The sequence below is a fragment of the Acinonyx jubatus genome, chromosome B2 (genome assembly GCF_027475565.1).
Source record: "Acinonyx jubatus isolate Ajub_Pintada_27869175 chromosome B2, VMU_Ajub_asm_v1.0, whole genome shotgun sequence".
Lineage (NCBI taxonomy): Eukaryota > Metazoa > Chordata > Mammalia > Carnivora > Felidae > Acinonyx > Acinonyx jubatus.
Window position 1 is genome coordinate 120,289,231 of NC_069385.1, and position 27,557 is coordinate 120,316,787.

The 27,557-nt window shown below is 50.4% G+C and overlaps 3 protein-coding genes across 13 annotated transcripts; 2 read left to right on the forward strand and 1 right to left on the reverse strand.

Annotated features, from left to right (window-relative positions):
• Positions 1-892: 892 nt before the first annotated feature.
• On the reverse strand, positions 893-5,001 carry TCF19 (transcription factor 19). Its single transcript, XM_015062754.3, has 4 exons — positions 4,649-5,001; positions 3,607-4,231; positions 1,942-2,500; positions 893-1,674 (listed from the first exon to the last, which is right to left on the reverse strand). The coding sequence occupies exons 2-4, from the start codon at positions 3,842-3,844 to the stop codon at positions 1,434-1,436; spliced, it is 1,038 nt and encodes a 345-aa protein (XP_014918240.1). The 5' UTR covers positions 3,845-4,231; positions 4,649-5,001; the 3' UTR covers positions 893-1,433.
• A 96-nt stretch (positions 5,002-5,097) lies between these two features.
• On the forward strand, positions 5,098-23,797 carry CCHCR1 (coiled-coil alpha-helical rod protein 1). 11 transcript variants are annotated; one of them, XM_027052809.2, is made up of 19 exons: positions 5,098-5,224; positions 6,218-6,349; positions 6,432-6,642; positions 8,582-8,885; positions 11,307-11,470; positions 11,572-11,707; positions 11,923-12,033; positions 12,228-12,377; positions 12,962-13,072; positions 13,162-13,268; positions 16,043-16,155; positions 16,328-16,373; positions 16,514-16,650; positions 16,773-16,961; positions 17,062-17,163; positions 18,881-19,032; positions 19,146-19,317; positions 19,563-19,708; positions 23,660-23,797. In XM_027052809.2, the coding sequence occupies exons 2-18, from the start codon at positions 6,334-6,336 to the stop codon at positions 19,673-19,675; spliced, it is 2,334 nt and encodes a 777-aa protein (XP_026908610.2). In that variant the 5' UTR covers positions 5,098-5,224; positions 6,218-6,333; the 3' UTR covers positions 19,676-19,708; positions 23,660-23,797. The 11 variants fall into 11 exon arrangements, 7 of the variants coding, with proteins under 7 accessions (XP_026908610.2, XP_026908611.2, XP_026908612.2 ...); XM_027052810.2 differs by having other exon boundaries at positions 5,141-5,224; positions 6,283-6,349; XM_027052811.2 differs by lacking the exon at positions 5,098-5,224 and adding an exon at positions 5,309-5,327 and having other exon boundaries at positions 6,283-6,349.
• PSORS1C2 (psoriasis susceptibility 1 candidate 2) lies at positions 22,281-24,391 on the forward strand. The gene is made up of 2 exons (XM_015062755.3): positions 22,281-22,467; positions 23,660-24,391. Exons 1-2 carry the CDS (start codon positions 22,413-22,415, stop codon positions 24,013-24,015), a joined length of 411 nt encoding a protein of 136 aa, XP_014918241.1. The 5' UTR covers positions 22,281-22,412; the 3' UTR covers positions 24,016-24,391.
• The last annotated feature ends 3,166 nt before the right edge of the window (positions 24,392-27,557 follow it).

Genomic DNA, 27,557 nt, shown 5'->3' on the forward strand with positions numbered 1-27,557 from the left:
AATTTGAGTGGAATACCTTATTTTTATAGCCCATTCCCTATTAGGAGCTGACTTTTTTTTTTTTTTTTTTCGCTTTTTTGCTTTCCCCACTTTCTACTCTGGAAGTATCCTTAGTGGCGTTACACCAAGGAATTATCTTTAAATATTTTCTTTCTGTATATTGCCCCAGGTAGAAACTCACTCATGTGCTTTGTTGATACCAAAGTCCATTTGGTTTCCACTTAAGATTTTGGCCTACTTTGTCCATGAGTGACTCCCCAAATCCCCATGTTTTTGTCCTGGCTCTGCCATTACTTAATTGGGGTAATTGGGGCCCTTGCTTGGAGCGGTTTCCTTCATGTTAAAACAAAAAAAAAATTAAAAAAAAAATAAACCTTGGGTTGGTAAATCTAAGGGATAGAAAGGAATGGACATAAAAGATTGCAATAGGTCAAGATGGGACTTTCCTAATAAGAGCTACAGAAACCCCATTTTGACAGTATCTTGGCTTGGTGTAAGGCTCGTGAAAGGGAATCTGTTTATTATACTATACGTGGGTTAAGCTGATCTACACTGGATCAGGTCAGCATACACTCAAGGTGTACCAGGTTTTCTCTTTTCCATGGTCATACTTGTGAAACTTGTAAAGGTTCTGCCATCATGAACTTGACCAAACCATCCACCTTATTTTAATGGCAGTGGATCTGTTTTCCTTTAATCTAAAAACCTTAATTACCTTTTTTCTAGTCTCCCACCTCTAGCCCATTCCATATCAAGTGAGCAGGTTCATATTTCTCTGCTTTATCTACTCATCTCTCTTCTAAGAGCCTGAATTAGTTTTTCAGACCATATCATTCTCAAGAACTGGAAAGCAAGGAGTATCAGACCTGCAAAAAGAATAGGTGTCTAAGAGTGAATGAAGCTAATTCTTTATTTGGAAATAGAAGCAAAGCTCTGAAAAGCCAGGTAATGATCATGGTCAGTGGCAATGGTTTACCCACAATGTAAAAGTTTTGGGGCTGTGCCCTAGGTTTTCCCAGAATGCCTTATAATGCCATCCCAAAATATTAAGCATTCACTCATTCCAAGTCTGAGGCTTTTATCTGCTCAGGCATGGCATCTGCAATTGATGGGTACTCTGACCACAGACATTCTAGTGCCTATGACAACAAGAACCTATAGCTTGTAACGGAATTTCCAGCTTGCTGGCAACTTCCCGGAGGCAACAAAGATCTTTGGCAGGAAACCATCTCTTCTGTCCCCTTGGCCATGAGGGCCGGCTTCAGGCCTTGACTCCATATCCATAGCAATGGGCACTTCCCCTATAGCTATTCCCTCCTGGGGAGGCAAGGAAAGAAGGGGACATTTTTTTAAGACCCATTGGTGCCCCACTGTGTCCACCCAAGGCCTGGAGGTACCAGCTCTCTGTCCTCTTGGTGCCTTGTTGGTGGGCCTTAGGTCTGGATGCCTACACGGCACTCTGGGCACCGGAAGTCAGCCTCCCTAGCAGCCTGGATGCTGCAGCCAACACAGGCCACATGGAACCAGACATCACAACCATCACACTGAACCCAGGCAACTGTTTCTTCTTCAGGCAGGCAGCAACAAGGGGCTGCACAGGGCTCTCCACCCCCAACTGCTGGGGGAGCCCTGGGCATGTCCACTGGGTGCTTCCGAGGACGTCCACGTCGATTTCTGAACAAAGTGACACAAAAGCCAGGGTCACTGGAAACCTGTAGAAGCCTAGAACTTGCGCCTGGATGATCACAATGAATTTACACTAACAGTGAACTTGAATAGTAGAGCTGACTCAGGTCCTGCTGTTCAACATCTGTCTCATCTCTGTTCACCTCCCATCCCCATCCCCAATCCTATGCCCAGAGCAGAGGGCCACCTCCCAGCCTGGGGGTCTAAAAAGGAACTAAAGGGAGTTTACAAATTGAGAAAGATCTCTCCACTTACCCACCAGGTGTCCGTGGGGGTGTCTCGACACAGAGCTTCTTCCTGGGCTCTATAAAGACCGATGGGGAGCCCTCGGGCATCTCTCCCTCATCATCCAACTCTGCCAACACTCGATGAGCCGATTTCCTCCGATTTCTTGGGGGTGGGGCAGAAGGGGTGGCCCCCACCTCTCTAGGGGGAGTGGGAACAGGCACGTTCTGTTGCCCACCCCCAGTCCGGGAGAAGGTGAGGGGCTGGGGCCTGAGCTTGCTAAGGCTGCCGATGGAATTGAGTATCAGTGTGGCTTTTGGGGCAGGGGAAAGGGTGCTGAGAGGGCGCTGTGGGGCCCCCTGTGGGGGCAGCATAGGCCGGAAACAAGCTCTGGTTCCCTCTTCGCCACTAGACCGCGGGATGGTAATGGCTGCAAAATCTTGAGGTTTGACTCGGACTTGCTGAAACATGAAGTAGAACTCCGAAGGGCTGGTTCCTGGGGACCCTTCAGGGCCAAAGGTCACAAGGTCCCCATCACTCAACTCCAGTCTGTGACCCCTTGGGAGTCGGATATTATTGACCAAAGTCCCTGTTGATGGAGGGCACCAGACAGATACAGAGAATGACAAAAACAGAAATGACCAGAGTCAGGACTGGAGAAATCTGGCCTCCTTTGGTTTTTTGGGGAACATGAGGGAGAACATGACATCTGTCATCAAATTCTCACATTTGAAGTCCCTCAGCAGGTGACATCAGATATTAAGCTCCTTGTGAGTGGAGGACAAGATTATTTTACTTATGCCCTCTCGCAGAGCACATGGAGGAAATGGAACTCCTTCCTTCACTCTGCTGAGGTCCCACTGGAGTCCCATTCTCAGACATACTGTCACCCCAGCTCCAACACAAAAATAGTTATTGGCATACCTCAGACTATCTGGGTTGAGATCTTGGCTCCACCCTTCCCAGCTATGTTACCTGGACAAGTTAACCTCTTTATGCCTCATTTTCCTTGTCTGTAAAATGGGGATGATATTAGTGCTCACCTATATTTAATGCACCTGAATAGTACCTGGCTCATACAGTAAGCACTAAGTAAATGTTGGCTACTACAGTTATCTAATCTCCGCAACACTCCTACAACAGACCTTACTTACAAAGCCTTACATTTTACCTACGAGGAAACTGAGACCCAGAGAGGTAAAGTGACAGGCCTGAGTTTTCACCAGGGGACAGTGGCAAAACCCAGGCCTCTTGAGGCTGACTGCATACAATTGCCTGCAAGTCAGGGAGTAAGACATATGCTTTGCTCACTAAAACATAATTCAACATATCATAACTGCCTTAAGACAAGAACAAGGTGTCTCAGCCAATTTAGAAACTGAGTCAAGTCTGAGCTTGGCCCCCAATGGTCCCAGAACATTCCCACTGTGATACTTCCCTAATGATGGCCCAGGCCCTGGATCTATCCAGCCCCTGTTTGGATGGTTCCAGCTAGGCAGGGACCATCGAGGGCCAACACTGCAGAGAGATTCTGACATTGCACACCTTTAGTGGGAAGACACAGGTCTGGACTACAACTGTCCATCCAACCTGATAGGGAGTTTGGGAGGCAGGCAGGGTCACTGTGGAGCCCCTTAATCATTCCAGCCCAGAACTGCAACTGCCCAGGAGCAAGACTGCCCGCTCACTGCTCACCTTGGCTGCTGTGGTCTTCCAGGCTGACCTTCCAATCATCACCCCGGCGCTCTGCATGCAGCTCCGCATGGACTCCAGAGATGAGGCCAGGCTCCTGCTGGGGCTGCAGGGCCACATCACACAGATCGGCCCTACAACCCAAGCGATAGGTGCAGCCAGCCCCGCTAGGGGGGTGGAAGGTGTAGAGATCACCACCCCTGCCGCCCCCTATGCGCAGCAGCTGGAAGCAGGGCAGCATGGGCGGTGCCCCCACCTGCACCACCTCTTCCACTTCAGGAGTCCATCACCTTTCCCACTCCTGAGCCATGCACGGTGGCCTAAGTTCTGGGCTGATGGCTTACTTTCTGTTTGATGCAAATTTGAGCTGTGCTTTGTGCAACTCTGAGCACAGGCCTGAGTTTTCACCAGGGGTCTGTGGCAAAACTCAGAAGAGAACCCAGACCGGCATAGTGCAAATTCAGAGTGCAAGAAGCCTAGGCATGCGATGCAAACAAAATTGTCTGGCAAGCAGTTTTGCAACTGAAAATTTCAGGGAAGGTCCCAGTGCAACGCAAAAACGAACACGTCCTATGGCACTTTAGTTGAACCGGATCTTCAGGCCACAGAATATTCGGGGAGACTCAATCTGTGCAAGGCAACAATACATTAGGCAACTTCCAGAAAAATGCAAACTGTAGATGTGTGTATAGGGATTCCTGCTTCTGTACAATACTAACTTGTCACCTCAGTGTTCTTTGGAGAAAGGAAGCTTTTTCTTGTCAGACTTATCCAAAGAGAGTAACCCTTCTGTTCGCCCGCACCTCGCTCTTCAGGCCAATCCTCGCTCTACCTGGTTATCTTGAACCCCAGTGGGAAGTGAGTCCACTGTCGTCCCCCAAAAGGCAGTGAAAAGGGTCCCTACGTTCTCTAACAAAGCAGATCTAAACCCTGGAGGCTTCCCAGCTTCTCCGGCTGGGATAAAAACAGGGGAAAGAGCTCCCCGAGATCATGCAAGGCAAATCCAGCCTTTTCCCTCCCCTGCCCAGCCCAGTTTCCGATCTACCGCGGTGCAGTCTCCAAGTAGTCTCCTCTCCAGGCAGTGCCAGACTGTGCGGCGACCCCGAACCCCTCCGGCTCGGGCCCGGAGCTGGCGCTACCGCCGCTGTTTGACAGCGAGGAAGCCGGGGTCGAGAGGGGCGCGGTCTTCGCGCGCGGGCAGCACCCGCCTAGCCTTCGGAATTCCCGGGTCTGAACTTCGCGCCGAGCGAACCCGCCCCCCGTGCCACTCCTGATTGGCCAGCTCATTTGTCCTCTTCCCCTCCATTGGGCGGCGTGCTGGGAGTGTCCCTGATCTCCCGCCTTCCGCTTTTTCTGATTAGTTCACAAATTTTCCCGGGTTCCCGGAGTTGGGAGGAGCCGTCAGGGCGCGGAGACATCCCCCAACGCTTTAATTGTGTCCGGCTTTAGACAGTACTGCGCCTGCGCGCATCTCTTTCTCTCCTCCTTCCTGGGTGAAACCGGATTTTAGAGCGGCCCGCCAAGCATCCCGCTTTGCGCAGGCGCAGTCAGAGGCGGAGGCCGCGCCCAGGAGCGAGGTGCAGGGGGTGTGGCTAAAGGGCAGAGGAGGCTCTTGCGCTGGGTAAGGGACGTTCGGAAGTGTCAGTTGGGGGCGGGAGGGGGGTCGAGAGGGGGTACGGGGGTGGGTTCAGGGGTCTACAGGGGACGAGGGGTACAGGGACCAGGTAAAGGAACAGATGAGGTGGCCCGAATGGCCTTAGAGTTCAGGGTCCAGGAGGGTAGACTCGGGTATCTGTAGGAGAGGCGGGGGGGGGGGGGGGGGCGGGGGGAGATGGGGTGGAGCGAGAACTGAGAACCTGCTAGAGTGCAGGGAAGCAATTGGGAGATGAGGGGGGAGTAAGGGATCAGAATAATTCCTTCAGGAAAAAATCCGATTAGGCTGTAGCGAGGGTGATAGGAATCCCAGATTGGGAGAAAATAGGTGAATTCTGGTGGGAGGGTGGAGAGACCTTGAAGAGACCTCTCTTGTGCTCTAGGACTTTGGAAAGAGGAGGGTAGGCGGCAGGAATGGCTGCAAAGGGCATAGTAGAGAGAAACTAAGGAACGTTGATAGAAGGGTTTGGGTGAGATGTCAGGAAGCTGGTTTTTCTGCCAAGGGATCTAGGCTGTCTGGATTCCCAGGGGACCTGGAGAGTGTCCTGCCCTACACGTGGTCACATTCATCTGGGGCCAGGCCTTGGGCCAGTGCTGTAATAGGGAAGGACCGGGCGTCATGGCTTGGTGGTGTCTGGATGGGCTTCCTGAAGGCCTTGCTGAGCCATGGAGAGAACTCTGGAGATTGGGCTCACAGCCCCAGCACTGCATACCTCCTTCCTCACCTCCGACCAGGAACAGCAGAGACTGTAGGAACTTAAGGAGGAGGGTAAAGGCTCTGCCCAGAATTCTAAGAGTATGAGTAAAGACTAAGAGCTCTTTCTCAACCTGTCTCAGTTAATTCCCTCTACCTGATGGTTATTGCCATAGTTCTATCAGGAGCCAGGTTGGGTCAAGCAAGTGATCTTTGGGTATTTCCTACTTGGGAAGTTACTAAAGGATTATGATTTTGTTATTGTAGGGCTTTCTCTTTGGAAGGTGGCCTGAAAATTGATCTGGGGTGTCCTTGTTTCTACTGTTGTCCAGGAAAACATAGATGACTGGACACAGAATCTAGAGACTTCAAGTGATGTGGAGATGTTTCGACCTTCAGGTCAGTGGGACCAGGCAAGGGGACTGATGATTGTCTCTCCCTCGGAAACTGACCATTTTTGTCATTGTATGTGATTCCTCAGGTTCCACTGGGCTGATTCCCCCATCCCACTTCCAAGCTCGTCCCCTTCCAACTCTATCAAGAATGGCTCCCACCTGGGTCTCAGACATTCCCCTGGCCCAACCCCCAGCCCATCAAGATGTCTCAGAGAGGCGGCCAGACCAGAGACCTCAAATGATAATGTGGGAACAGGATGTTTCTGGCAATGTGCAGGAGCCAGGGCGGAGAGGCAGGTAGGGATTCATTGTTGCTCTTTCCTTGGGTTTTCTTGCCAGTGAGCCGCCTTTTTTTTTTTTTTTTTTAATGTTTTGAGAGAGAGAGAGAGAGAGAGAGAGAGCACAAGCGGGGGAGGGGCAGAGAGAGAGGGAGACAGAATCCGAAGCAGGCTCCAGGCTCTGAGAGGTCAGCACAGAGCCCAACGTGGGGCTCCAGCTCATGAACCTGAGCCAAAGTTGGATGTTCAACCACCTAAGCCACCCAGGCGCCCCTCTGCTGACTCTTCTTCACTGAAATAGATTCCTTACCCTGTTGCAGCCCTTAGTTCCATAATTTGTGCATTTTTGTATAAGCAGTTACTGGAGCTTATAATGCATAAATAACAACGCAATGTGCTGGATGGGGATAGCAAAAATGAATGAGATACTGATATCAATGAACTAAAAATCCTAAGGGAAGAGGTAGATTGACCAACAACCGACGGTAGGTAATGAGCATAATATGAGGCAAGACAAAGAAGTGCAAAGTAGGAGTATAGATAGACTGTACTATGGTAGTATGCATTTATTCTGATGGAGTGCTTGCCATTAGAGCCGGACATGCTATTTGTCGATGTTATGTCTGTAAAAATTCTGATTCTTGTTCTTGATGTTTCATGTGTGTCTTTTCCCAAATGTACTGGAATGTCATTCTGCCATTTTGCTCTGGAGTGGGATTGCAGGTGGGTCCACCTTGGACCCTGTCCAAGAGGAAGGAGCATGATGACAAAAGAGGAACACTGGAGTGGGGGTCAGGAGACAGAGACTGCTGCTAGTTTGGCTACCAACTAGGGTCCTTTGGCCAGTCACTTAATGTCTCTAGGCTATAGATCCCTGCCAGTTTGTTTGTTTGTTTATTTGTTTTTAATGTTTATTGATTTTTGAGAGAGAGAGAGGAATGTGTGTGCAAGCTAGAGAGGGGCAGAGAGAGAGGGAGACAGAAAATCCAAAGCAGACTCTGCGTTGTCAGTGCAAAGCCCAACATGGGGCTTGAATCCACAAACCATGAGATCATGACCTGAGCTGCAGTCGGACACTCAACCGACTGAAGCACTCAGGTGCCCCGATCCCCATCATTTTGAAAGTAAAATCCTGTGGTTCTGGGCCTCAGTGAAGGAGTTGCATCAAGAGCCATGTTAACATAAGCTGGTTTAAACTTTACAAGATACCAGTAGACTATGTAATTTATCGATGTGCTATCAACTCCTCATATGGTATATCTAACGCTCAATAAATGCTTTAAAAATTTTTTTTTCAACGTTTATTTATTTTTGGGACAGGGAGAGACAGAGCATGAATGGGGGAGGGTCAGAGAGAGAGGGAGACAGAGAATCGGAAACAGGCTCCAGGCTCTGAGCCATCAGCCCAGAGCCTGACGCGGGGCTCGAACTCACCGACCGCGAGATCGTGACCTGGCTGAAGTCGGACGCTTAACCGACTGCGCCACCCAGGCGCCCCTCAATAAATGCTTTTAACTAATGCCTGGTCTCACTCTATTGATACTGGAAGCCATGACCTCTCTTCCTCTGAAACTTCCTCAAACTTTTCCTTGCCCTTAAATCAGAATTCAGAAATCTCTGGGTGTCTTCCAGCCTCTCCATTTCAAAATGTGTGGCCTGATGATGTGTGCATTTGATGTTTAATGCATCTGCCTGTACATAGCTCTCTCAACAGAGGTCATATTCCATGATCTCAGCTAGCCTTTAGGTCCTGTGAGCCCTGATAGTGGACCTAATCTGCTTAGTAGGGGCATGATAAATGACAACAGTGATGGAAGTGCAGATATCCCCATGGCCCAACTTCATCCCCCTCATCTCCACACACAGGGCAGAGGGACCCTCTTCTGTCTCCGTTTGTCCCCTTGGCCACCCTCCCAGCACCAGAGACAGGTCTCACTTGTGCTAACCTGTCTTTGAAGGTCTGTGGAGCTAGAGGGGTCACAGGCCTTGAGCCAGCAGGCTGAGCTGATCTCTCGGCAGCTGCGAGAGCTGCGGCGACTTGAGGAGGAGGTCCGGGTCCTGCGGGAGACTTCGTTGCAGCAGAAGATGAGGCTGGAGGCCCAGGCCATGGAGCTGGAGGCTCTGGCTCGGGCGGAGAAGGCTGGCCGAGCTGAGGCTGAGGGCCTGCGTGCTGCCTTGGCTGGGGCTGAGGTTGTCCGGAAGAACCTGGAAGAGGGGAGCCAGCGGGACCTGGAGGAGGTTAAGAGGCTGCACCAAGAGCAGGTGAATGTGGGGATGAGAAGAGTTCAGCTTCACAATGGTGAATGGGGCAAAAGCTTCCCAGCAAACAGCAGTTTTCGCAGATCAGGCCCTGTGAGCAGTGGAGTGATGAGATGTTCGGTGAGGGCGAGAGAGCAGATGATCTGGAAAGAGGGATTTGGCTGTTTTGGTCTTTATCCAGATTTCACTTTTCCCCCCAAGACTCAGGTGACCTCCACCACCTGAAGCCCTCCTTCCCCTTCCACTAGGAGGTAGTTTGTCTTTCTACTTCATTCCAGGTAACCACTTCGTGTGGGAGCATTGTGGGGGTGGTGAGGAGGGTGGGAGAGGGGTCTTAAGGTGGACTGGGGAGGGGAGATGATTCAGTCAGCAAGCCTTGCTCAGTGTTTACTCTTTGCCATCTCTGAGATAGGAGCTGGGACTCTGGGGAGGGCAAATTAGCCTGAGTCCTTGTGGGTGAGGCTGACAGCCTAGTGGGGGACATGCACATTCAACACCTAATTCAATCTTAATTCATTCTTTGCAACTGGGAGAAATGCCATGCAGGAGAAGGACAAGGGAGCCCTAATATAGTCTGGGGGGTTAGGGAAGACCACCCTAACCAGTAGACATGCTAAGAAATGAAACCATGGGTGAATCTCATTTTTTTTAAAACATAATTTATTGTCATCCATTTTTTTTTTAAGATTTTATTTTTTTAAATACTCTCTACACCCATCATGGGGCTTGAATTTATAACCCCAAGACTAAGAGTCACATGGTCTACCTACTAAGCCACCCAGGCGCCCCTGGGTGAATTCCTTCATAACCTCAGATTGGGGAAGGCTTTTCTACCTATGAATCCAAATCCAGAGCCATTAAAAGACTGATACATTGGCTTTGTAATATTAAATTTAGAAATGACAAAATTAAAGATTATATACAGTTCATATCACAGGAAAAGGCTAATGTCCCTCATATGCCTAGAAATTGACAAGGGAAGGGTAGCAATCTAGCCAGAAAATGGACAAAGGAGATAGTTCAAAGAAAAATATAAATGGCTTTTAGATTTATGAAGAATGCTTCATGATAGGAAATTGTCATTTGTGCTAAATAGGAGTTGGCTGGTTGGCTGGCACATGGGGAGGTGATGGGGGCTGGGCAACATTGGTAGCATGGGGGATATGAGGAGGCCAGAGGGGCTTGAGTGCTGGAGATAAGAGAGGCCCTGGATGGTGTGTGGACAGTGAGGCCTCGGGGCCTGTTCAGAACTTTGTACTTTACCTTGAGAGCAATGCGCAACTGTTGAAAAGTTTTCAATAGGGAAATGACATGATCAGATTTGTATTTTATGTCTAAAAAGACCAGTTTTATGGGGCACCTGGCTGGCTCATTTGGTAGAGCATGCGACTCTTGATCTTGGGGTTGTGACTTTAAACCCTAGGTCCAGTGTAGAGTGTACTTAAAAATAAATAAAATAAGAAGACCAGCTTTGTGATTTAAGTCCAAAATGATCACTTCGTGGTATGGACATAGGGCTGGAGGGGGCAGAGTCCTCCCTTCCTAGAGCTGCCTTTCCAACAGGGTGTGGCAGAGAGCTGTGTGGAAGCAAGATCATTCCAGATGATGAATAGGTGGTAGGATGGAGCGGGTGGTAGGGGGCCTAGGGAGGCCTTCTGAGCAGGTGACATCGCCCGAGGTCTGAAGAGTTGGGGGAAGCCCAGCCTCAGGCAGACTCCACTGTGGGAAAGAGCTGGTTTGTTAGTGCGGAAGGGAGGGCATTGTGGCTGGAGCAGAGTGGGCAGTGGAGAGCGGTAGAAGCTGAGCTCAGAGAAGTGGGCAGAGGCCATGATAGGTCAGGCTTCACAGGCTGAGGGCAGAAGATGGGTTTTGTTGTCTGTGCCATGATAAGCTGCTGAAGGCTTTTTTGTTTTTTATGTTTATTTTTGAGAGAGAGAGACAGACAGAGCATGAGTAGGGGAGAGGCAGAGAAAAGGAGACAAAATCTGAAGCAGGCTCCAGGCTCTCAGCACCAAGCTGGACATAGGGCTCGAACCCAGGAACCATGAGATAATGACTTGAACTTAAGTCAGCTGCTTAACTGACTGAGCTACCCAGGCATTCCAAGCCACCAAAAGCTTTCAAAGACTGGTCAGGAGTGTGTTGCTGTTGTACAAGCCAGAGATGAGGGTGGCTTGCTAAGGTTAGTGGCGGTGGAGACAGAAGTGAAGCGGGGAGACTGGCAGGAACTGCTGATGGATTGGAAGGTAGATGGACGACAATGAGGACTGTCTCCATTTTGCCATATGCAGTTGGGTGATTTGCTGGGTTGTTGTCTAAGGTCACAGAAGGTAGGGGTGAAGGGACAGGGCCTGAGCAGGAGCGGATTTGCCAAGTCCAGATGTAGTGAGCTGGCTCCTGCTGTGCCCCCTCTTCTCTCCACAGCTCTCCTCTTTGACGCAGGCTCATCAGGAGGCTCTTTCTAGTTTGACCAACAAAGCTGAGGGCTTGGAGAAATCTCTGAATAGTCTGGAAACCAGGAGGGCAGGGGAGGCCAAGGAGCTGGCTGTGGCCCAGAAGGAGGCTGAGCTACTGCAGAAGCAGCTGAGGTAAAGGTGGGGTGGACTTAAGGGGGACCTGGTGGTTGGTGGGTGTGGTGGGTCTCCAGGGTGCCTCACCGATTGCTGCCTTATTCCGACCCCAACCCTAGCAAGACCCAAGAAGATTTGGAAGCACAGGTGACCTTGGTTGAGAATTTAAGGAGATATGTGGGGGAGCAAGTCCCTCCTGAGGTTCAAAGCCAGACCTGGGAATCAGAGCGACAGGAGCTTCTAGAAACTGTGCAAGTGAGTGAATACAGGGTGCCTCTGTGTGGGGACTGGACGTGGGGTGGGAGGGCTCAGGGATCAGATCCTGGGACGGGAGTGGCCCCCTGAAGAAGAGCACAGTGCCCAGGAGCGAAGGCAGTGCTGTCGAGGGGCAGCGTGCTGCCTGCTGCATGAGGGCCTGTGTGGAGGTTCTACAGAGGCGGTGGCTCTCGCCCTCCCTCTCCCATATGCAGCACTTGCAGGAGGACCGGGATGGCCTGCACACCACAATGGAGCTGCTGCAGGTGCGTGTGCAAAGCCTCATGCACATCCTTACCATGCAGGAGGAGGAGCTGGCCAGGAAGGTAGGCCCCTGGTGGCTCTCTGTGTGTGGGAGGCGTTCGCATGCTGCCAGAACCTCCTGGGATCTTCTTTTCTGTGAACACTTCTTGCTGTGACTCTTGCTGCTTGGTCGGGCCAGACAAAACAAAACGACACCCCACCCCCTTCCTCTGCCCCCGCCAGGAACCCACACTTCCACCCTTCCTCCACCCTGCAGGTTCAACCTTCAGATTCCCTGGAGCCTGAATTCACTAGGAAGTGCCAGTCCCTGCTGAAGCGCTGGCGCGACAAAGTGTTTGCCCTCATGGTACAGCTGAAGGCCCAGGAGCTGGAGCACAGAGGATGTGTGGAGCAGCTGAAGGGACAGGTTGCTTGACTCTCGCTCTCTTTCTCTCTATATCCCCCCCCCGCCCCCACCCCTGGCTCCTTACATGAGGGATGCTACTTGTCCAGCAAAGATTTATTGAGTGGCTACCATGTGCTGGGAACATAGCCCTGAACAGAGACAAGTACTACTGTCAGAGAGCTTGCATTCTGGAGCAGGGACCCACAACAGGCAAGCACACAATTAGATGATGTCAAGGAATTATGTGTGCTTTAAAGAAAAATGTAAAAGATAAGTGACGGAAAGAGACCATGGCGTCAGCCGGCTTTAGGTAGGATGGTCAGGAATGGCTTTTCGGAGGAGGTGACGATGCCCAAGGATGGCGGCATGGGCAGTGGCAGTGAGTCTTTGTGGGTATGTCACAGGTGGTTCCTCAAGGGGTGGGGGGGCACATGGAACATGCTTCTGAAAGGAAACCTGGACTCAGACTCCATTCTCAGGAACCCAGGCTCATCTCCCTTCATGATGTTCTCCCGGAGACTTTGGCACCAGCCCCTTCATTCCCAGTGCCCCCCTCCAGCTTTCCGCTCCAGCTGTGCCCTGTCCCGCATCCTCTCCTCCCACAGGTGGCAGAGCTCCAGGAAAGAGTTGTGGCCCAGAGCCAGGAGCAGGCCATCCTGCAGCGCTCCCTGGAGGACAAGGCCGCAGAGGTGGAGGTGGAGCGGATGGGCGCCAAGGTCTGTGTCTGAGACAGGCGGAGCTGAGGGAAGTCAGGGATGTCCCCGGAGTTGGGAGGGGACCCCTCTTTTTACTGTATCCTTCCCAGGCCCTGCAGATAGAGCTGAACCGAGCCCAGGAGGCCCAGCGCCGGAGGCAGCAGCACACGGCCACAGCTGAGGAGCAGCTGAAGCTTGTGGCCAATTCTGTCAGCAGGTATCTGGGGTGGAGGGTGGGTGGAGTAGCATTTCTGCTTCCCCAGCTTCCGGGGCACCTTGGAGGTTAAGAGTTTCAGGCAAGAGGGGCTGGAGAGCTGGCCATTGGAGGATGCAGGGCTAGAGGTGTGTAGCCCTGGAAAAGTCCCTGTGCTGGTTTTCCCCTGGGGCAGCCTGCTCCACATTCATCAAGGGTCACTTGTTATGACTCCCGTGCACGTTTGGCTGGAGGCGAGGCCGTGCTTCCTCCTGTAGTTCAGTTCCCCTGGGAGGATCTCCACCTTCAGAGTTGTTCAAGGATGGGGAGTGTGGATACTCCATCTTTCTTTCTTTAAAATTTTATGCCCTGTTTAGTTCGAACCACATTTTATTTTATTTTATTTTATTTTATTTATTTATTTTTTAATTTTTAACATTTATTTATTTTTGAGAGAGAGAGAGAGAGAGAGAGGAGCAGAGAGAGAGAGGGAGGGAGACACAGAATTCGAAGCAGGCTCCAGGCTCTCAGTTGCGGATGCGGGGCTTGAACCCACAAACTGTGGGATCATGACCTGAGTGGAAGTCAGGCACTTAACTGACTGAGACACCCAGGTGCCCCTCTATTTATTTTAAAGCTGCACACCTACTGGCTTATTTGATATTCCATCTGAAATGTATGCCAGTTTCCTTTTCAATCAATTGCAAGTCTGTGTCTCTCATACCAACTTCCTAGGATTTTGCTTCTTGACTCTTGTTTTATAACCTTTAGAAAGACCTCTAAAGGAGAAACATACTTTCTTTGTGTGGGTAACAGCCCCTCCTCAGCTTTGGACTTTGGGATACTGAGGTGGCCCTCACAGTGCTCCTGGCACAGTGCCTGGCTTGTCATCTACACTCTGTAAATGTTTACCATTACCATGAGGCTGTTCTGAATGGATCACGTAAGAATATTGGTGTAGCAAAATTGTGGTGCCGGATAGGTCCTTGCCCAACATCACCTTCTATTGGATTTGTACCTGGAGGACTAATTTCACTTAAAAATTATGAAAAACTTCCACTTTGCACGGGATTGGAGAGACTAGTTATAACGAACCACCCCAGATTCAACTCCCTGCATGGGCCTCCTGTCCCCAGGAGAGCGGGAAGGTATGCTGTACACAGGGTTTTACTTTGGCATCAGGACATCACTGAAATGGTTGTTGCTAATGATTGGTTGCCAAAAAGTCCACGAGGCGTAAAACAACCCTGCTCAGATTATTGCCAGGTTTGTTAGATAGTCTCTAGATGGCCTGGAGACCTTGTCAGAAAATGGCTTTAAGGGGCACGTGGATGGCTCAGTTGGTTAAGCATCTGACTCTTGGTTTCTGCTCAGGTCATGATCTCACGGTTGAGTTCGAGCCTCGCATCAAGCTCTCCACTGACAGTGCGGAGCCTCCTTGGGATTCTCTTTCCCTCTCTCTCTCTGCCCCCACTCCCCCCAATAAAGTAAATAAAAACTTGAAAAAAATGGCTTTAATAAGAGCCACAGGAGGTGTTGGAAGCATCTGCTCACACCATTTTTTAGATAACTGATCTCTGCTGTGCTGCTAGGGATATAACTGTCAGCCTTTGTCATTCATTTATTTTCCAATTGGTACAGACTTGGACTCTCCTGGGGTATTCCACCCCTGCCCTGAGATGCAGGTCCTCCTCCCAGCGGGGGCTGTGTAGGCTTCTCAGCTTTCATGCACCATGCTGGTCCTGCTTTGGGCACAGCCAGCTGATAAAGCACGGGTATCTGGCCTTCACTGGTATCAAGGAATTGTTGGAGAGAATAGCTTTGATCTCTAATGCATACCAGTGATCAAAAACTAGGTTATGAGAAATAAACCTTGCAGGTTGCTTGAAAAGATACACAGTCAGGTAATGCTTTCTTGGGGTGAGGGCCCCTTAGAAAACTGATGGAAGTTATGTACTCTGTTTCTTAGGAAAAGTGCACCTAAATGCTGTATACCCAGATGTGGCATACAATACCAGATTACCAAAGCCAGGAGACATGTTCAGGCGCCTGCAGGCAAAAAAGTCCAAATCAGCTAGAGATGAGCCAGCTTTATGGCACTCGTTGTAGCCTGTGTGAATCATTTGTACTGAACTCTACTGTGTATATGGGCTCTGGGTCCAGATGAGGTATGTGACCCCATGAAGCTCATTCTTGCTCATTACTGCAAGGCTCTTGTTAAAGACATTGATTGTGAGGACCCAAATGAGAGCCTTACTGTAGGTTTGGGGACCAAGCATAGCTGTGCTGTCCTTATGAGAAAGGGGATCATTTTTTTTTAATGTTTATTTATTTATTTTGAGAGAGAGAGTGTTGAGCAGTGGAGAGGGGCAGAGAGAGGGAGAGAGAGAGAGGATCCCAAGCAGGGCTCCGCATTGTCAGCGCAGAGCCCCATGAGAGGCTCGAACTCACGAACCGCAAAATCATGACCTGAGCCGAGATCAAGAGTCAGACACTTAACCAACTGAGCCACCCAGGCGCGCACCCCTCAACTGGATCATTTTTATCTAACACACACCAAAGGACTTAGGCTCTCGGGTTTTCTTCCTTATTTGGCTGAGGAGCTCAGGCGTGACTGGCGGGACAAAGAGTTGGTGCTCCAGCCCTGGCTTCAGCTTCTCTTTTTCCTGCTATGTTCTGCCCTTCCCTGCTCCCCACATGTTAAGCAGTAGAGGATAGAAGTTGTCCCTACAGGTCACATCAAGTCCTTTTGGGAATGAGGTGGGGTTGAAGTGTCGCTAACCTCATGTCTTCCTCAGCTTCCAGACCTGGCTCCAGAGCACCGTGGCTGACATGGAACGGGCCACCACACGGCTTCCCAGCCTCAGCAGCCGAGTCAGCTATGCCGTCCGCAGAGTCCACACCATTCGGGGTAGGTAGGGCAACTGCCAGACCCACTGTAGCCGTCTTCCCCCATCTTTTTCATCCCACACCCGTCCCCCTGCCTACATGCCACCAGTCCCTGAATCTCTTCCCCTTACTCCCCTCTTCCCTTTTCTCCTCCTCGAACTCCTCTCTGTTGTTCTCTGCCTTTTCTCCTCCAGGCCTGATGGCTCGAAAACTGGCCCTTGTTCAGCTGCGCCAGGAGAGGTGAAGTTTAGGGCACTTTGAGGTGGATGGGAAGGAGTTAAGGTGTTGTTTGCGGGGACCCCAAACAATGAGGACTGAGGAGGGATGGGGGCTTAGGGATCAGGCTGGGTGATTTCCCCTCTTTCTCTTCCCTGCCCCAGCTGCCCCCAACCCCCACTGGCCACAGATGTGAGCCTTGAGTTGGAGCAGCTGCGGGAAGAACGGAACCGCCTGGACACAGAACTGCAGCTGAGTGCCCATATCATCCAGCGGGAGGTGGGCCAGGCCCGGGAGCAAGGTACTCTTGGTCCTGGAGTCCCTGGGCTGAAGCACAGGTCTGAATTGGGTGCCTTGTGGGTGGAGAGGAGGGAAGAGCTGGGGCCTGGCAAGGGGAGGCCTGTGAGTGCCGCCTCTTCCCAGGGGAGGCGGAGCGGCAGCAGCTGAGCAAGGTCGCCCAGCAGCTGGAGCAGGAGCTGCAGCGGACCCAGGAGTCCCTGGCTAGTGTGGGGCTGCAGCTGGAAGCAGCTCGCCAGGGCCAGCAGGAGAGCACACAGGAGGCTGCCAGTCTCCGACAGGAACTGACCCAGCAGCAGGAGATCTATGGGCAAGGTGTGCCAGAGGGGAAATGGGTTTACCCTGGAGGACTGGGGGGAGCAGAGAACCAAGGCTACCCCTGTCACACCCCATTTGCACTTCCCCACCCCCCCAGCTCTGCAAGAGAAGGTGGCTGAAGTGGAAACTAGGCTTCGGGAGCAGCTCTTAGAAACAGAGAGGAGATTGAATGAGGCTCGGAGGGAGCATGGCAAGGCAGGTGAGATTTGCTGGGATGCACATGGGCTTCTGGGGAGATTCAGGAAGTGTTGGACATAGGTTTTTTAAAAGCTGTTTTGGTAGTATGCAAATAATGAAGTTATCAAGAAATGGCACAAATTCTCAGGTGGTGAGCACACTCAGGTAGCCAGTGCCCATATCAAGCACTGGCATGTGACCAGCCCCGAGCCTCCTAAGCCCCTCCCAGCCACTCTCCTTCACAAAGGCAACACCCATCCCAACCTCATACCAACAGTTACCCCCAATTTTTTTTTTCCCATAACACAATATGCATTTATTCTTTCACAGCCCTGGAAGCGAGAAGCTAGAATTCTGAACTCAAGATGCACACAGGGTTGGTGCACACAGAGCCTAGAGGCTCTGAGGGACAATCTGTTTTATGATCCTCTCCTGCCTTGTGGCAGTTGCTGGCAGTCTTTGGTGTGTAGGCACATCATTCCATTCTCTGTCTCCATCTTTACATGGTGTTCTTTCCTGTGTGTGTCTACCCCCAATATTTTTTTTTCAAGTGTTTTATTTATTTTTTTTGCAAAATTATTTTGTTTTTTTATGTTTATTTATTTTTCAGAGAGACATAGCTCGAGTGGAGGAGGGATGGGGGTGGGGTGTGGAGAGAAAGAGAGAGAATCCCCAGCAAGCTCCAAGCTGGCAGTGCAGAGCCTAAGACAGGGCTCAAACTCAATGAAACTGTGAGATCATGATCTGAGCCAAAACTAAGAATTGGACGCTTAACTGACTAAGCCACCCAGGAGCCCCTCAAAGATTTTCTTTTTAAGTACTCCGCACCTAACATGGGGCTTGAACTCAAAAACCCAAGATCAAGAGTCATGCTCTACCTACTAAGCCAGCCAGGAGCCTCCCCCCAACTTTTTATTAGGAAAAAGTTCAAATACCTACACAAGTTATGAGTCACGTAATGCCCACTTGTATACCTCTAACTAGATGTTAACAGTTAATTAATCTTTTTCAATTAAAAAAATGTTTATTTTGAGAGACAGCAGGGGAGGAACTGAGAGAGAGGGAGAGAGAGAATCCCAAGAAGGTTCCATGCTCATCAAGGAGCCAAACGTGTGGCTTCATCTCACTGCTATAAGATCACAACTTGAGCCGATATCAAGAGTTGGATGCTTAGCTAACTGAGCCACCTAGGTACCCCAAGATTTTATTTTTTAGGTAACCTCTACACCCAATGTGGGGCTTGAACCGATCATCAAGAGTCACACGTTCTGCCACCTGAGCCAGCCAGGTGCCCAGCAGTTCCTAATCATTTGCTACATTTGCTCTATCCATATATACACATACACTGATACATGCGTTTTTTTGGGGAATCATTTAAAATAAGTTACAAACATTATGACCATTCAGCTGCATCTCCTACAAGGAGGAAAATTTCCTACATAACCTCAATATGATTGTCACATTAAGAACATTAATTGCATAAAATCTAATATCCAGTTCATATTCAGATTTCCCCTAAGTTCAGGGATGGGGAAGGTACTTTGGGTTCACAGGACCATAGGGTCGTGGAGCATTAGCCACCAGACAGAAGAGACAGTCCTAGAGCATAAATGGCTTCCCTGAGCCATAGAGCTGGGGGCCCGGTGTTCCTGCCCATCATTCCAGTACTGTTCTCATGGTGCCTCTTTGCCTCTGGGCTGCCCCACACCTGTGCCCTCTGTGCCCTGGCTTCCACATAGTGGTCTCCCTGCGCCAGATGCAGCGCAAAGCCACCCGGGAAAAGGAACGGAACCAGGAGCTCAGGCGCCTGCAAGATGAGGCCCGGAAGGAGGAGGGGCTGCGGCTGACCCAACGCCTGCAGGAGTTAGAAAGGGACAAGAACCTTATGCTGGTAGGGGATGGCAGAGACCAGGGCCCTTCTTGAGCTGGTGGGGGAGCAGAGGTGTAGAAGAAGGAGGCTTGGCTCTGCCTGGGCTCGGTGGCGTTTAACCCTCTCCTTCCCAGGCCACCTTGCAGCAGGAGGGTCTCCTCTCCCGTTACAAGCAGCAGCGACTGTTGGCAGTTCTTCCTTCCCTGCTGGATAAGGGGAAATCTGTGGAGTCCGGCCCCAGGGCCCCAGGGTCTTCAGCACGTGTGCCTCCAGCAGTAGCACCCACCAGCAGAGAGTCCATAAAAGGTAATGGTCGATGTAGGAAGGGACACATGAGGGGGACTTTAGCAATCTTTCCTCCAGGCATTCTTAATGCATGAGCATTGTTCTCCATGACCCTTGGAGGCCCAACAACCTCTCTTATCCATGCCTGTCTTGGGCCAGAGAACCCTCTCCCTCATAACTCTCCCATCTGATGCCCTGTTCTCTGCGCGGTAGTTGCAACAGCCTTCTCTTGGTGGGCTCCTAGCCCTTGGGGTCTTCTTTCCCAGGATCGCTCTCTGTCCTGCTTGATGATCTGCAGGGCCTGAGTGAGGCCATCTCCAAAGAGGAAGCTGTTTCTCAAGGAGACAACCAGAACTATCCTCCTCCAGTCTGCCTCTGAGCAGCGGGCACTCTGAGCAGCTGGGGGCTCAAGGTGGGCGGGGAGGATCTTGGAGAAGTGGGGTGGGGTAGGGAGGTCAGCCAGCTACCCTCATGGACACGAGCTACCAAGATGTCTGTGAATTCTTCTGTGGCACAATAAAGATGAATACAGTAGGAGCCATGTTGTCTCTGGGAATGGAAGGGAATTCTCCCAGCAGCCATCGCTTTCCGGAAAATGTGAGGAGTCCCACACAGCTATTTCTCTAGGTGGTGCCTTTTTCAAAACCCCTTTTCCTGGGCTGCTTGGGAAGTTTTTTGAGAAGCTCCAGGTTTTCTTTATTCTCAACTTTTTTTTTTTTATTTTTTAATGTTTATTTATTTTTGAGAGAGGGAGACAGAATGCAAGTGGGGGAGGGGCAGAGAGAGAGAGAGGGAGACACAGAATCGGAAGCAGGCTCCAGGCTCAGAGCTGTCAGCACAGACCCTGATGTGGGGCTCGAACTCACGGACCGTGAAATCATGACCTGAGCCTAAGTCAGACACTTAACTGACTGAGCCACCCAGGCGCCCCTCAACTTTTGTTTTAAAATTCTTTACCTCTTGGGGTGCCTGGGTGGCTCAGTCAGTTTAGCGTCTGACACTTGGTTTCGGCTCAGGTCATGATCTCACAGTTTCTGAGTTCAAGCCCCACTTCAGCCTCTCTACTGTCAGCACAGAGCCTGCTTCAGATCCTCTGGCCCTCTCTTCCTCTGCCCCTCCCCCACTTGCACTCTCTAGAAAAAGAAAAAAGAAACCCAACTCTTTACCTCTGGAAGATAATCACTGTCAGGAATGAGGAATATAAGACATCACTCATTTGACAGGAATCTCAGAGCTAAGGCGGTGTCCTTGTTCAGAGGCATTCAGAGGCTGCAGTGGTGGCTTGACGGGTGGGTCCCTGCTCCCACAGCACTGACATCAGGGCAGGGGGGACAGATGATGGACAAGTACCTAAGTGGGCAAAGCAGCATTGCCATGAAGAGAAGACACATACAGTGATGTGATAGAACCTGATTGGGGAGAGACGGTTAGATGAGGGGACAAGGACAAGAAAGGCCTTGAGGGGGAGATGTGTGGAGACCTTTGCTGCGGAAAGCAAGCAGAGGAGCCACACCGGCAGCACTCCAGAAGAGTCCTGCGGAGGACAGACAAGCACAGAGGCCGAGTGGGAAGGGAGGACCTGGTAGAGGGGATTTTATCTAAGTCAGTAGGAAGCCCTTGGAGTAATTTAAAGCTGGGAAGCAGCCACACAATTAGGCTGATTTTTTTGTTGTTGTTGTTGATGTTTAATTTTGAGAAAGAGCATGAACGGGGTGGAGGGACAGAGAGAGAGGAGGACAGAGGATCCAAAGCGGGGTCCTTGCTGACAGCAGCAAGCCTGATGTGGGACTTGAACTCACGAACCAGGAGATCATGACCTGAGCCAAAGTCAGACATTCAACCCAGGAGTCCCTAGGGTGACATTTTTAAGAGTTAGTTTGGCTGGCTGTGGAGGACGGGGTTTGGGTGCGGGGAGGGATGAAGAGTGGGGGCTAGGAGGGTACTGGGAGCTGGGGAGAGATGGGCTCCAGAATGGGGAGGTGGGTTGGGCTTGGCTTGGGGAGTGTGGGGGGGAAGGAGCAGAATGAAGGGTTCAAAGTGACACCACTTTTCCTCACTAGGAGGCAGCAGATGAGGTGGGGAATAACCTGGGGAGGAAGGGTGTTCTGTTTGGAAGGCTTTCTGAGAAGCTCACTAGACCTTCAGACCAGAGGAGGCTTTCCTGAGGAAGAGGTTCTAAGGGGGTCTCTGAGAAACTTCGACAAGACTTGGACCAAGGCTTAAAGGTCCCAGGCAGTGGGGGGCCACAGAGAGCTGGCACCAAGGACCAGGGAAGCAGTCACAGGGGCCGGTGAGCAGGGTTCCAGAGAGAGGAGGAAGAGGCTGAGATGACTGGGGAAGCAGAGGCAGGTCCCTCCTAAGCCTCTGGGCTGTGACTGATGGAGCCTGCTCTGGGGTGGGGAGAAGGAGTCAGAATGTCCTCATACTTCTCACCTGTCATCACCCCAGTTGGCTTCTGGATGAAATTCTTCAGATGTCACTGCTTGGGAGGCCCCCTGGGTGTCTGATGAAGGCACATGCTGGAAAGCAGTCTAGAGGGGAGTGGAAGTTCCAAGGGTAAAACTGAGTCCCAAGGGGGAGGCTCGGGGTGCTGGCTGAGACCATCCCAGCTGTATCCTGTGTGTTTAAACAGGAGCAACTCTCCCTGCTCCTCCCCGAGCGTCCTGCCTCCCAGCCCCTGTAATTATACTGCTTCCCCACGCAAGGCTTGCTCCCATTCCTTGGCTTCCAATGGCTCCAAGGGATGAAAGGTAGAAGTCCCTGTGATTACAGAGTTGAGAGCTGGGTATTGATTGCTTCAGGGTGTGTAGGGAGGAGGATGTGAAAACAAGGGTGGGGTGACCAAGGTCTAGATCATTGATAGAGCTGGGGTGGCTGGGTCCCAAAATGAGGGGGGGGGGACTAAAATGAGGGACGCCACCGTCAGAGGTTACACATCAGCCATGGCCTTCCAAACGGGTTTGACCAGTTAGGTTCTGATGGGATTCCTTCTGTCACTGGGCTGGCCCCTCCCCAGAGATTGGACACCTCCTCTCCTGCCTTCCCTATAAAGTCTCTTGGGGTTCCCAGGCACCTAGACTCAGCCCACCCCCAACTTTGGGGGCCAGGAGATAGCCATGATGTTCAACTGGAAGCTACTGGGGATCCTGGTCCTTTACCTGTATGCCGTAGGTAAGCCAGGAGTGCAACGTGGGTTGTTGGAAGATGGTCAAGTGAGGTGAGGGTGAATTAGATGCATAGGGATAGAGGAGATTCTGGGTATTCACGTGAGGAGAAGAGTTAAGAGGTTGAAGGTGATTTAGCTCAATGTTTTTACTGGTTCAGGTGTAGGTCCATGTGGCAATTTCAATCAGAATCCGGTTGTATAGGCAAGTATTCTTCACAGCTGAGGACTGTGTGAAAGAGGGTGGGTGTCACTGCAGAGGCTGGGATCTGGGTGCCACATGGGCCCAAGGTGTAAATGGCTTTGGAGGTACAGACCAGCACAGAGACCGTGCTATTGGGGGTCCCAGCCAGGGTGGATGGAGCTTATATCAGGTCCTGTCAGTTTAAAGTTGGTCAAGTTAGGGGTGCTTGAGTGGCTTAGTCAGCTGGGTGTCCGACTCTTGATTTCAGCTCAGGTCATGATCTTATGGTTCATGAGATTGAACCCTGCACTGGGCTCAGCACTGAGTGTAGAGCTTACTTAAGATTTTCTCTCTCTCAAAAAATAAAGTTGGTCAAGTTAATGATACCAGATAGGGTTCTTATGTCATTTTAAGATCAAAGATACACTGTAAATTGTAAAGTTTCTTTGAGAGTTACTTTTTAAAAATTTATTTTCTTTTTCTTTTTTAATTTTTAAAAAAATGTTTATTTTTGAGAGAGCACAAGCCGGGGCAGAGAGGAGCTGAAGCAGGCTCCGTGCTGACAGCAGAGAGCCCGATTTGGGCCTTGAACTTGCAAGTCATGAGATCATGACCTGAGCCAAAGTTGGATGCTCAACTGACTAAACCACCCAGGTGCCCTCCCCCCTTTTTAAAGTTTATTTATTTTGAGAGAGAGAGAGAGAGAGAGAGCAGGGAGGGGCAGAGAGAGGGAGAGAAAGAGAGAATCCCAAGTAGGCTCTGCACTGTCAGTGGAGAGCCTGATGCAGGGCTCAAAGGCACCAACCCTGAGATCATGATTGGAACCGAAATCAAGAGTCGGATGTTCAACCGACTGAGCCACCTAGGCACCCGAGTAAGTTAACTTTTGAGATGTGTTTGTGGTGTCAGCTCAGGGTGTGGTCTATCTCAGAGATGCTATGCCTTCTGAGTCTCTAGCTGGGGGAGGAGGGATCTGGCCCTCATCACCTTTTACCTTTCTCCTTCCACCTCCACAGGCATCTCAGGCAACGGAGACCACCCCTCTCACCCACCCACAGAGGCTGGAGAAGAGGATGGGTCCCCAACATTGCCTCAGGGCCCCCCAATCCCTGGTGACCCTTGGCCAGGGGCACCCCCTCTCTTTGAGGACCCTCCACCTCCTGGCCCCAGTCGTCCCTGGAGAGACCTGCCTGAATCTGGAGTCTGGCCTCCTGAGCCCCCAAGAACCGATCCCCCTCAACCTCCCCGGCCTGATGATCCCTGGCCAGCAGGACCCCAGCCTCCAGAACACCCCTGGCCACCTGCTCCTGAAGTGGACCATGGATCTCAAGAGGAGCCAGATCTTGACCCACCCCGGGAAGAATACAGATAGAGGGATTCCCCAGAGGCATCTCAGTGCCCTCCAAGCCCATCTGAACCCTTCTGATTCCCCTTCAGTTCTCCCCAATTTATCCTCCATTTCTTTCCTCATTCTTTCAATTAATTCTGAATTCTCAGTATTTCCTGTCCACTTCTGAGTTCCGCCCACATTTCCCCACCAGTTTTCTCTGACAACTGAAGCATACACCCCTACCTCATGTCCAGTCCTCCCCCAGTACTTGCTTCCCAACTTCCTCTTTCCCACTCCTGCCCCACACTGTGTTTTCTGCTGCCGCCTGGTGGCCTACAGCTGCAAACTATCAGGAGACCAAAACGGCGCTTCCATGAAATGGAAAAATAAAAAAACCCCATGTTTTCTTAATTTTGAATCTAGGCTGCTTCTTTGCCAATGATTAGGTCTTTGAATATTGAGATGCCTTCCTCAGAGCACAAACGTACAGAGATCTGGAAGTAATATGAGTTCCTGGCTTGCCCATAATTATGCATAAGGATGTGGAACTCAGCAGAAGGAAGTTGGAAATGTAACTATCAGAATTACAAGGGCATTCAGACCCACATTTCTCCCATTCTGGAACCCCTATTTTGGAGAATGAGAAACCAAGTTATGTCTCTTTTTAATAGCTCATGGCTTGCACACCCCTGGCTGAACATGAAAACTTTCCCAGGGGTATGTGGGCAGGACTAAGTTCTAAGGGGATCAATTTCCAGAAGTATATGTACCCCTTCCAAAAATGAATCTGCCTGATGACTGTACCATATTTTCGTTTTCCACTGGTGTCCGATAACAAACCACCCTTCTCCCTCTGGACAGAGAAAAGCCAAGCTCTCTTGCTCACCTTGAACTGGAGGAGAGTGCTCTTCCTAGAGCTAGCAAACAAAAATCAGTGGGGAATAGAAACTTAGCAAACAAAAATCAGTGGGGAATAGAAACCAGCCCTTTCCATCTCATTAAGAGATGCATCTTTTTTTAAATTTTTTTTAACATTTATTCATTTTTGAGACAGAGAGAGACAGAGCATGAACGGGGGAAGGTCAGAGAGAGAGGGAGACCAGAATCCGAAACAGGCTCCAGGCTCTGAGCTGTCAGCACAGAGCCCGATGCGGGGCTCGAACTCACAGACTGCGAGATCATGACCTGAGCCGAAGTCGGACGTCCAACCGACTGAGCCACCCAGGCGCCCCAAGAGATGCATCTTAAATAAAAGCTTATTCTGTTTAATCATCGTCAATATTTGTAGTTTTGACCAACTGTGTCTTGTAATAATTGTAGTTATAAACCCACTGCAGCATAACTGTTCGTAACACAGTCTTATGGTCACAGAAAATAAATTTCAATTTATATACATATTTTTGTTACAGAGATATATGAAAAGACTTCCCCCCAAATACAATAAAATACAAAAAAAGCAATACAATGAAAATATATTTCATTAGGATAAAACTAGGAAGAGTGGAATGGAAAAAACTAAACAAAAATAAGTTTAAATTTGCTGACTGGTTAAAAGGCTTGCTCACTTATTAAAAGGGTGTTGTAGATATGAAAATGTTACAGCATTTCATCTGAATACATTTTTTTTTAATGTTTTTATTTATTTTTGAGACAGAAACAGAGCATGAGTTGGGGAGGGGCAGAGAGAGAGGGAGACACAGAATCTGAAGCAGGCTCCAGGCTCTGAGCTGTCAGCGCAGAGCCTGACTCGGGGCTCAAACTCACAGACTGTGAGATCATGACCTGAGCTGAAGTTGGACGCTTAACCGACTGAGCCACCCAGGCGCCCCCATCTGAATATAGTTTGAAAGAGTGATGTGATTTTTAACAGGTAAGTATATACAATTCCCTGGAAAGTATACCCTTTACAATATTCAAACTTATGATTAAAAATGTTAACTGTTCACTTAAAAACGTGTAAAGCATGCATAATTTTTAAAAACTTCGTTAAGGGAGTGTTTACGCTGGAAAGTTAAAAAGGCAGGAGCCAAGGGATCTCAATTGCCTAATGTCAATCAAGTGGCTTACCAGGGTTGGGCGCTGAAGAGGGGCTAAAAGAAATTGTGCATGACCTTAAAATTCACACTTGAGATCAAATTTGTTTACACGGCACCCCCCCCCCCCGCCCCCCATCAAAACCGGTATGTGACCAGTTTGGGAAAAAAACCAAAAAACCCACCTAATTTTAGTTTAGAAAGAATCCTAGAACACGTAATAATTGTAGGGGTGAGCCTAGAATGTAATAGTTTCCAGTGTGGACTAGGTTCACGAGATTCAGTCATTATCTTATACCTTAATATGTCCATCAATGCCAGGTGCCATGGGGGAATATAGAAAATAAAAACAAACAGTTTCCACTCTCCGGAAGCTTAAAATTAAGCCGGGAAAGAAAGGATTTGTATGAAAAGTTAAATAACAATGTCACAGACAGGATGCGAGTAACTAAATAATTATATGAGTAAGCACCAAATAGCCTCGCCAATAAACGCCGTGAGTCCAGAAGGGAGTCACGGGGAGCTGGAATCGTCAGAGGAGGCTTCCTGGAAGAAGGCACGCGCGCGCGGGGGAAGGGCAGGTCGCCGGGCTGCGGGCCGGGCTGGGGAGAATGTGGGTAGGGGCGGCTCCAGCGAAGGTGCAGGCGCAAACTTACCCGACGCCCAAGCCCTGCAGGACCCACCCCTGCTCACCGGTGCTCTGCCCGTCCCCGCCTCCTGCTTTTTTGGTGCCGCTCCCAGTGTCTGGAAAGGGCTTCCTGTCTCCAGCCGGTGGTATTTCTCTTCAATGACGCCGCGCCCCACTCACCTGCGCCCCCTTCCCTGCGCTACCACGGTCTGCGGCGCAACAGTGCGTGGAACAAAACTCAGAGGGCAAGGATTTATTTCCGCTTGCCCTCCGCTCCTAGGCCTCGAGCTTCTTGGGGGCAGAGACGGCCCTGCACATTTCTGTGGGATCGCTTTACCATTTTGGTGCCTGTGCCTCCCAGTGTGCTGTCACTCTCAGCAGCCTCGCCTAGGGCTCCCACCGCTGGGACACTGGCGTGCTGGAAGAACCTGTGTTTCTCCCTCGCATCCTCGCTGCCCCCACCTCTCTCCCAACCTTTGAAGGATGACCGATAAATGTGGGGGTATCGACACGCCAGCCCTTTGAGCCCGGTTGCCTTTCATGACACGTTGCTTGGGCTCCTTCGCACTAACCCACTCCTCCTCCCTCCTCCTCCACCCTCACCTTAAAAAAAAAAAAAAAAAGTCCTCTTGAATCTTTGTCTCAGGATCTACTTCTGGGCATCCCAGCCTGGGTCGCAAAGTATGGTTTGCTGCAAACCACTGCGACTACTTATGACTTCATGTGCTGTATGAGCACTGTTGCCAAATGCTCTGCAGATTAAGCTCTCACCTAATTTGCACAGTAACCTCATCCTTACCACCATTTTGGATCCAGAGAGGTACTGTGACTCATACAAGAAAAGACAAATGGCAAAACTGGGATTTGAACTCAGGTCTATCTACTAAGCCAATGTCTCCGATTTTTTTCTTTTTTTTAGGTTT

Bases quoted from the DNA above. Each gene is read 5' to 3' on its own strand.
- PSORS1C2 (XM_015062755.3), top strand. From the start codon at position 22,413: ATGATGTTCAACTGGAAGCTACTGGGGATCCTGGTCCTTTACCTGTAT. The intron at 22,468-23,659 runs GTAAGCCAGGAG...CCACCTCCACAG, and splicing joins CCTTTACCTGTATGCCGTAG to GCATCTCAGGCAACGGAGAC.
- CCHCR1 (XM_027052808.2), top strand. From the start codon at position 5,876: ATGGCTTGGTGGTGTCTGGATGGGCTTCCTGAAGGCCTTGCTGAGCCA. The intron at 16,651-16,772 runs GTACTCTTGGTC...GCCTCTTCCCAG, and splicing joins GGGCCAGGCCCGGGAGCAAG to GGGAGGCGGAGCGGCAGCAG. The intron at 19,033-19,145 runs GTAGGGGATGGC...TCTCCTTCCCAG, and splicing joins GGGACAAGAACCTTATGCTG to GCCACCTTGCAGCAGGAGGG.
- TCF19 (XM_015062754.3), bottom strand. From the start codon at position 3,844: ATGCTGCCCTGCTTCCAGCTGCTGCGCATAGGGGGCGGCAGGGGTGGT. The intron at 2,501-3,606 runs GTGAGCAGTGAG...CTCCATCAACAG, and splicing joins GGAAGACCACAGCAGCCAAG to GGACTTTGGTCAATAATATC. The intron at 1,675-1,941 runs GTAAGTGGAGAG...CACTTTGTTCAG, and splicing joins CCCCCACGGACACCTGGTGG to AAATCGACGTGGACGTCCTC.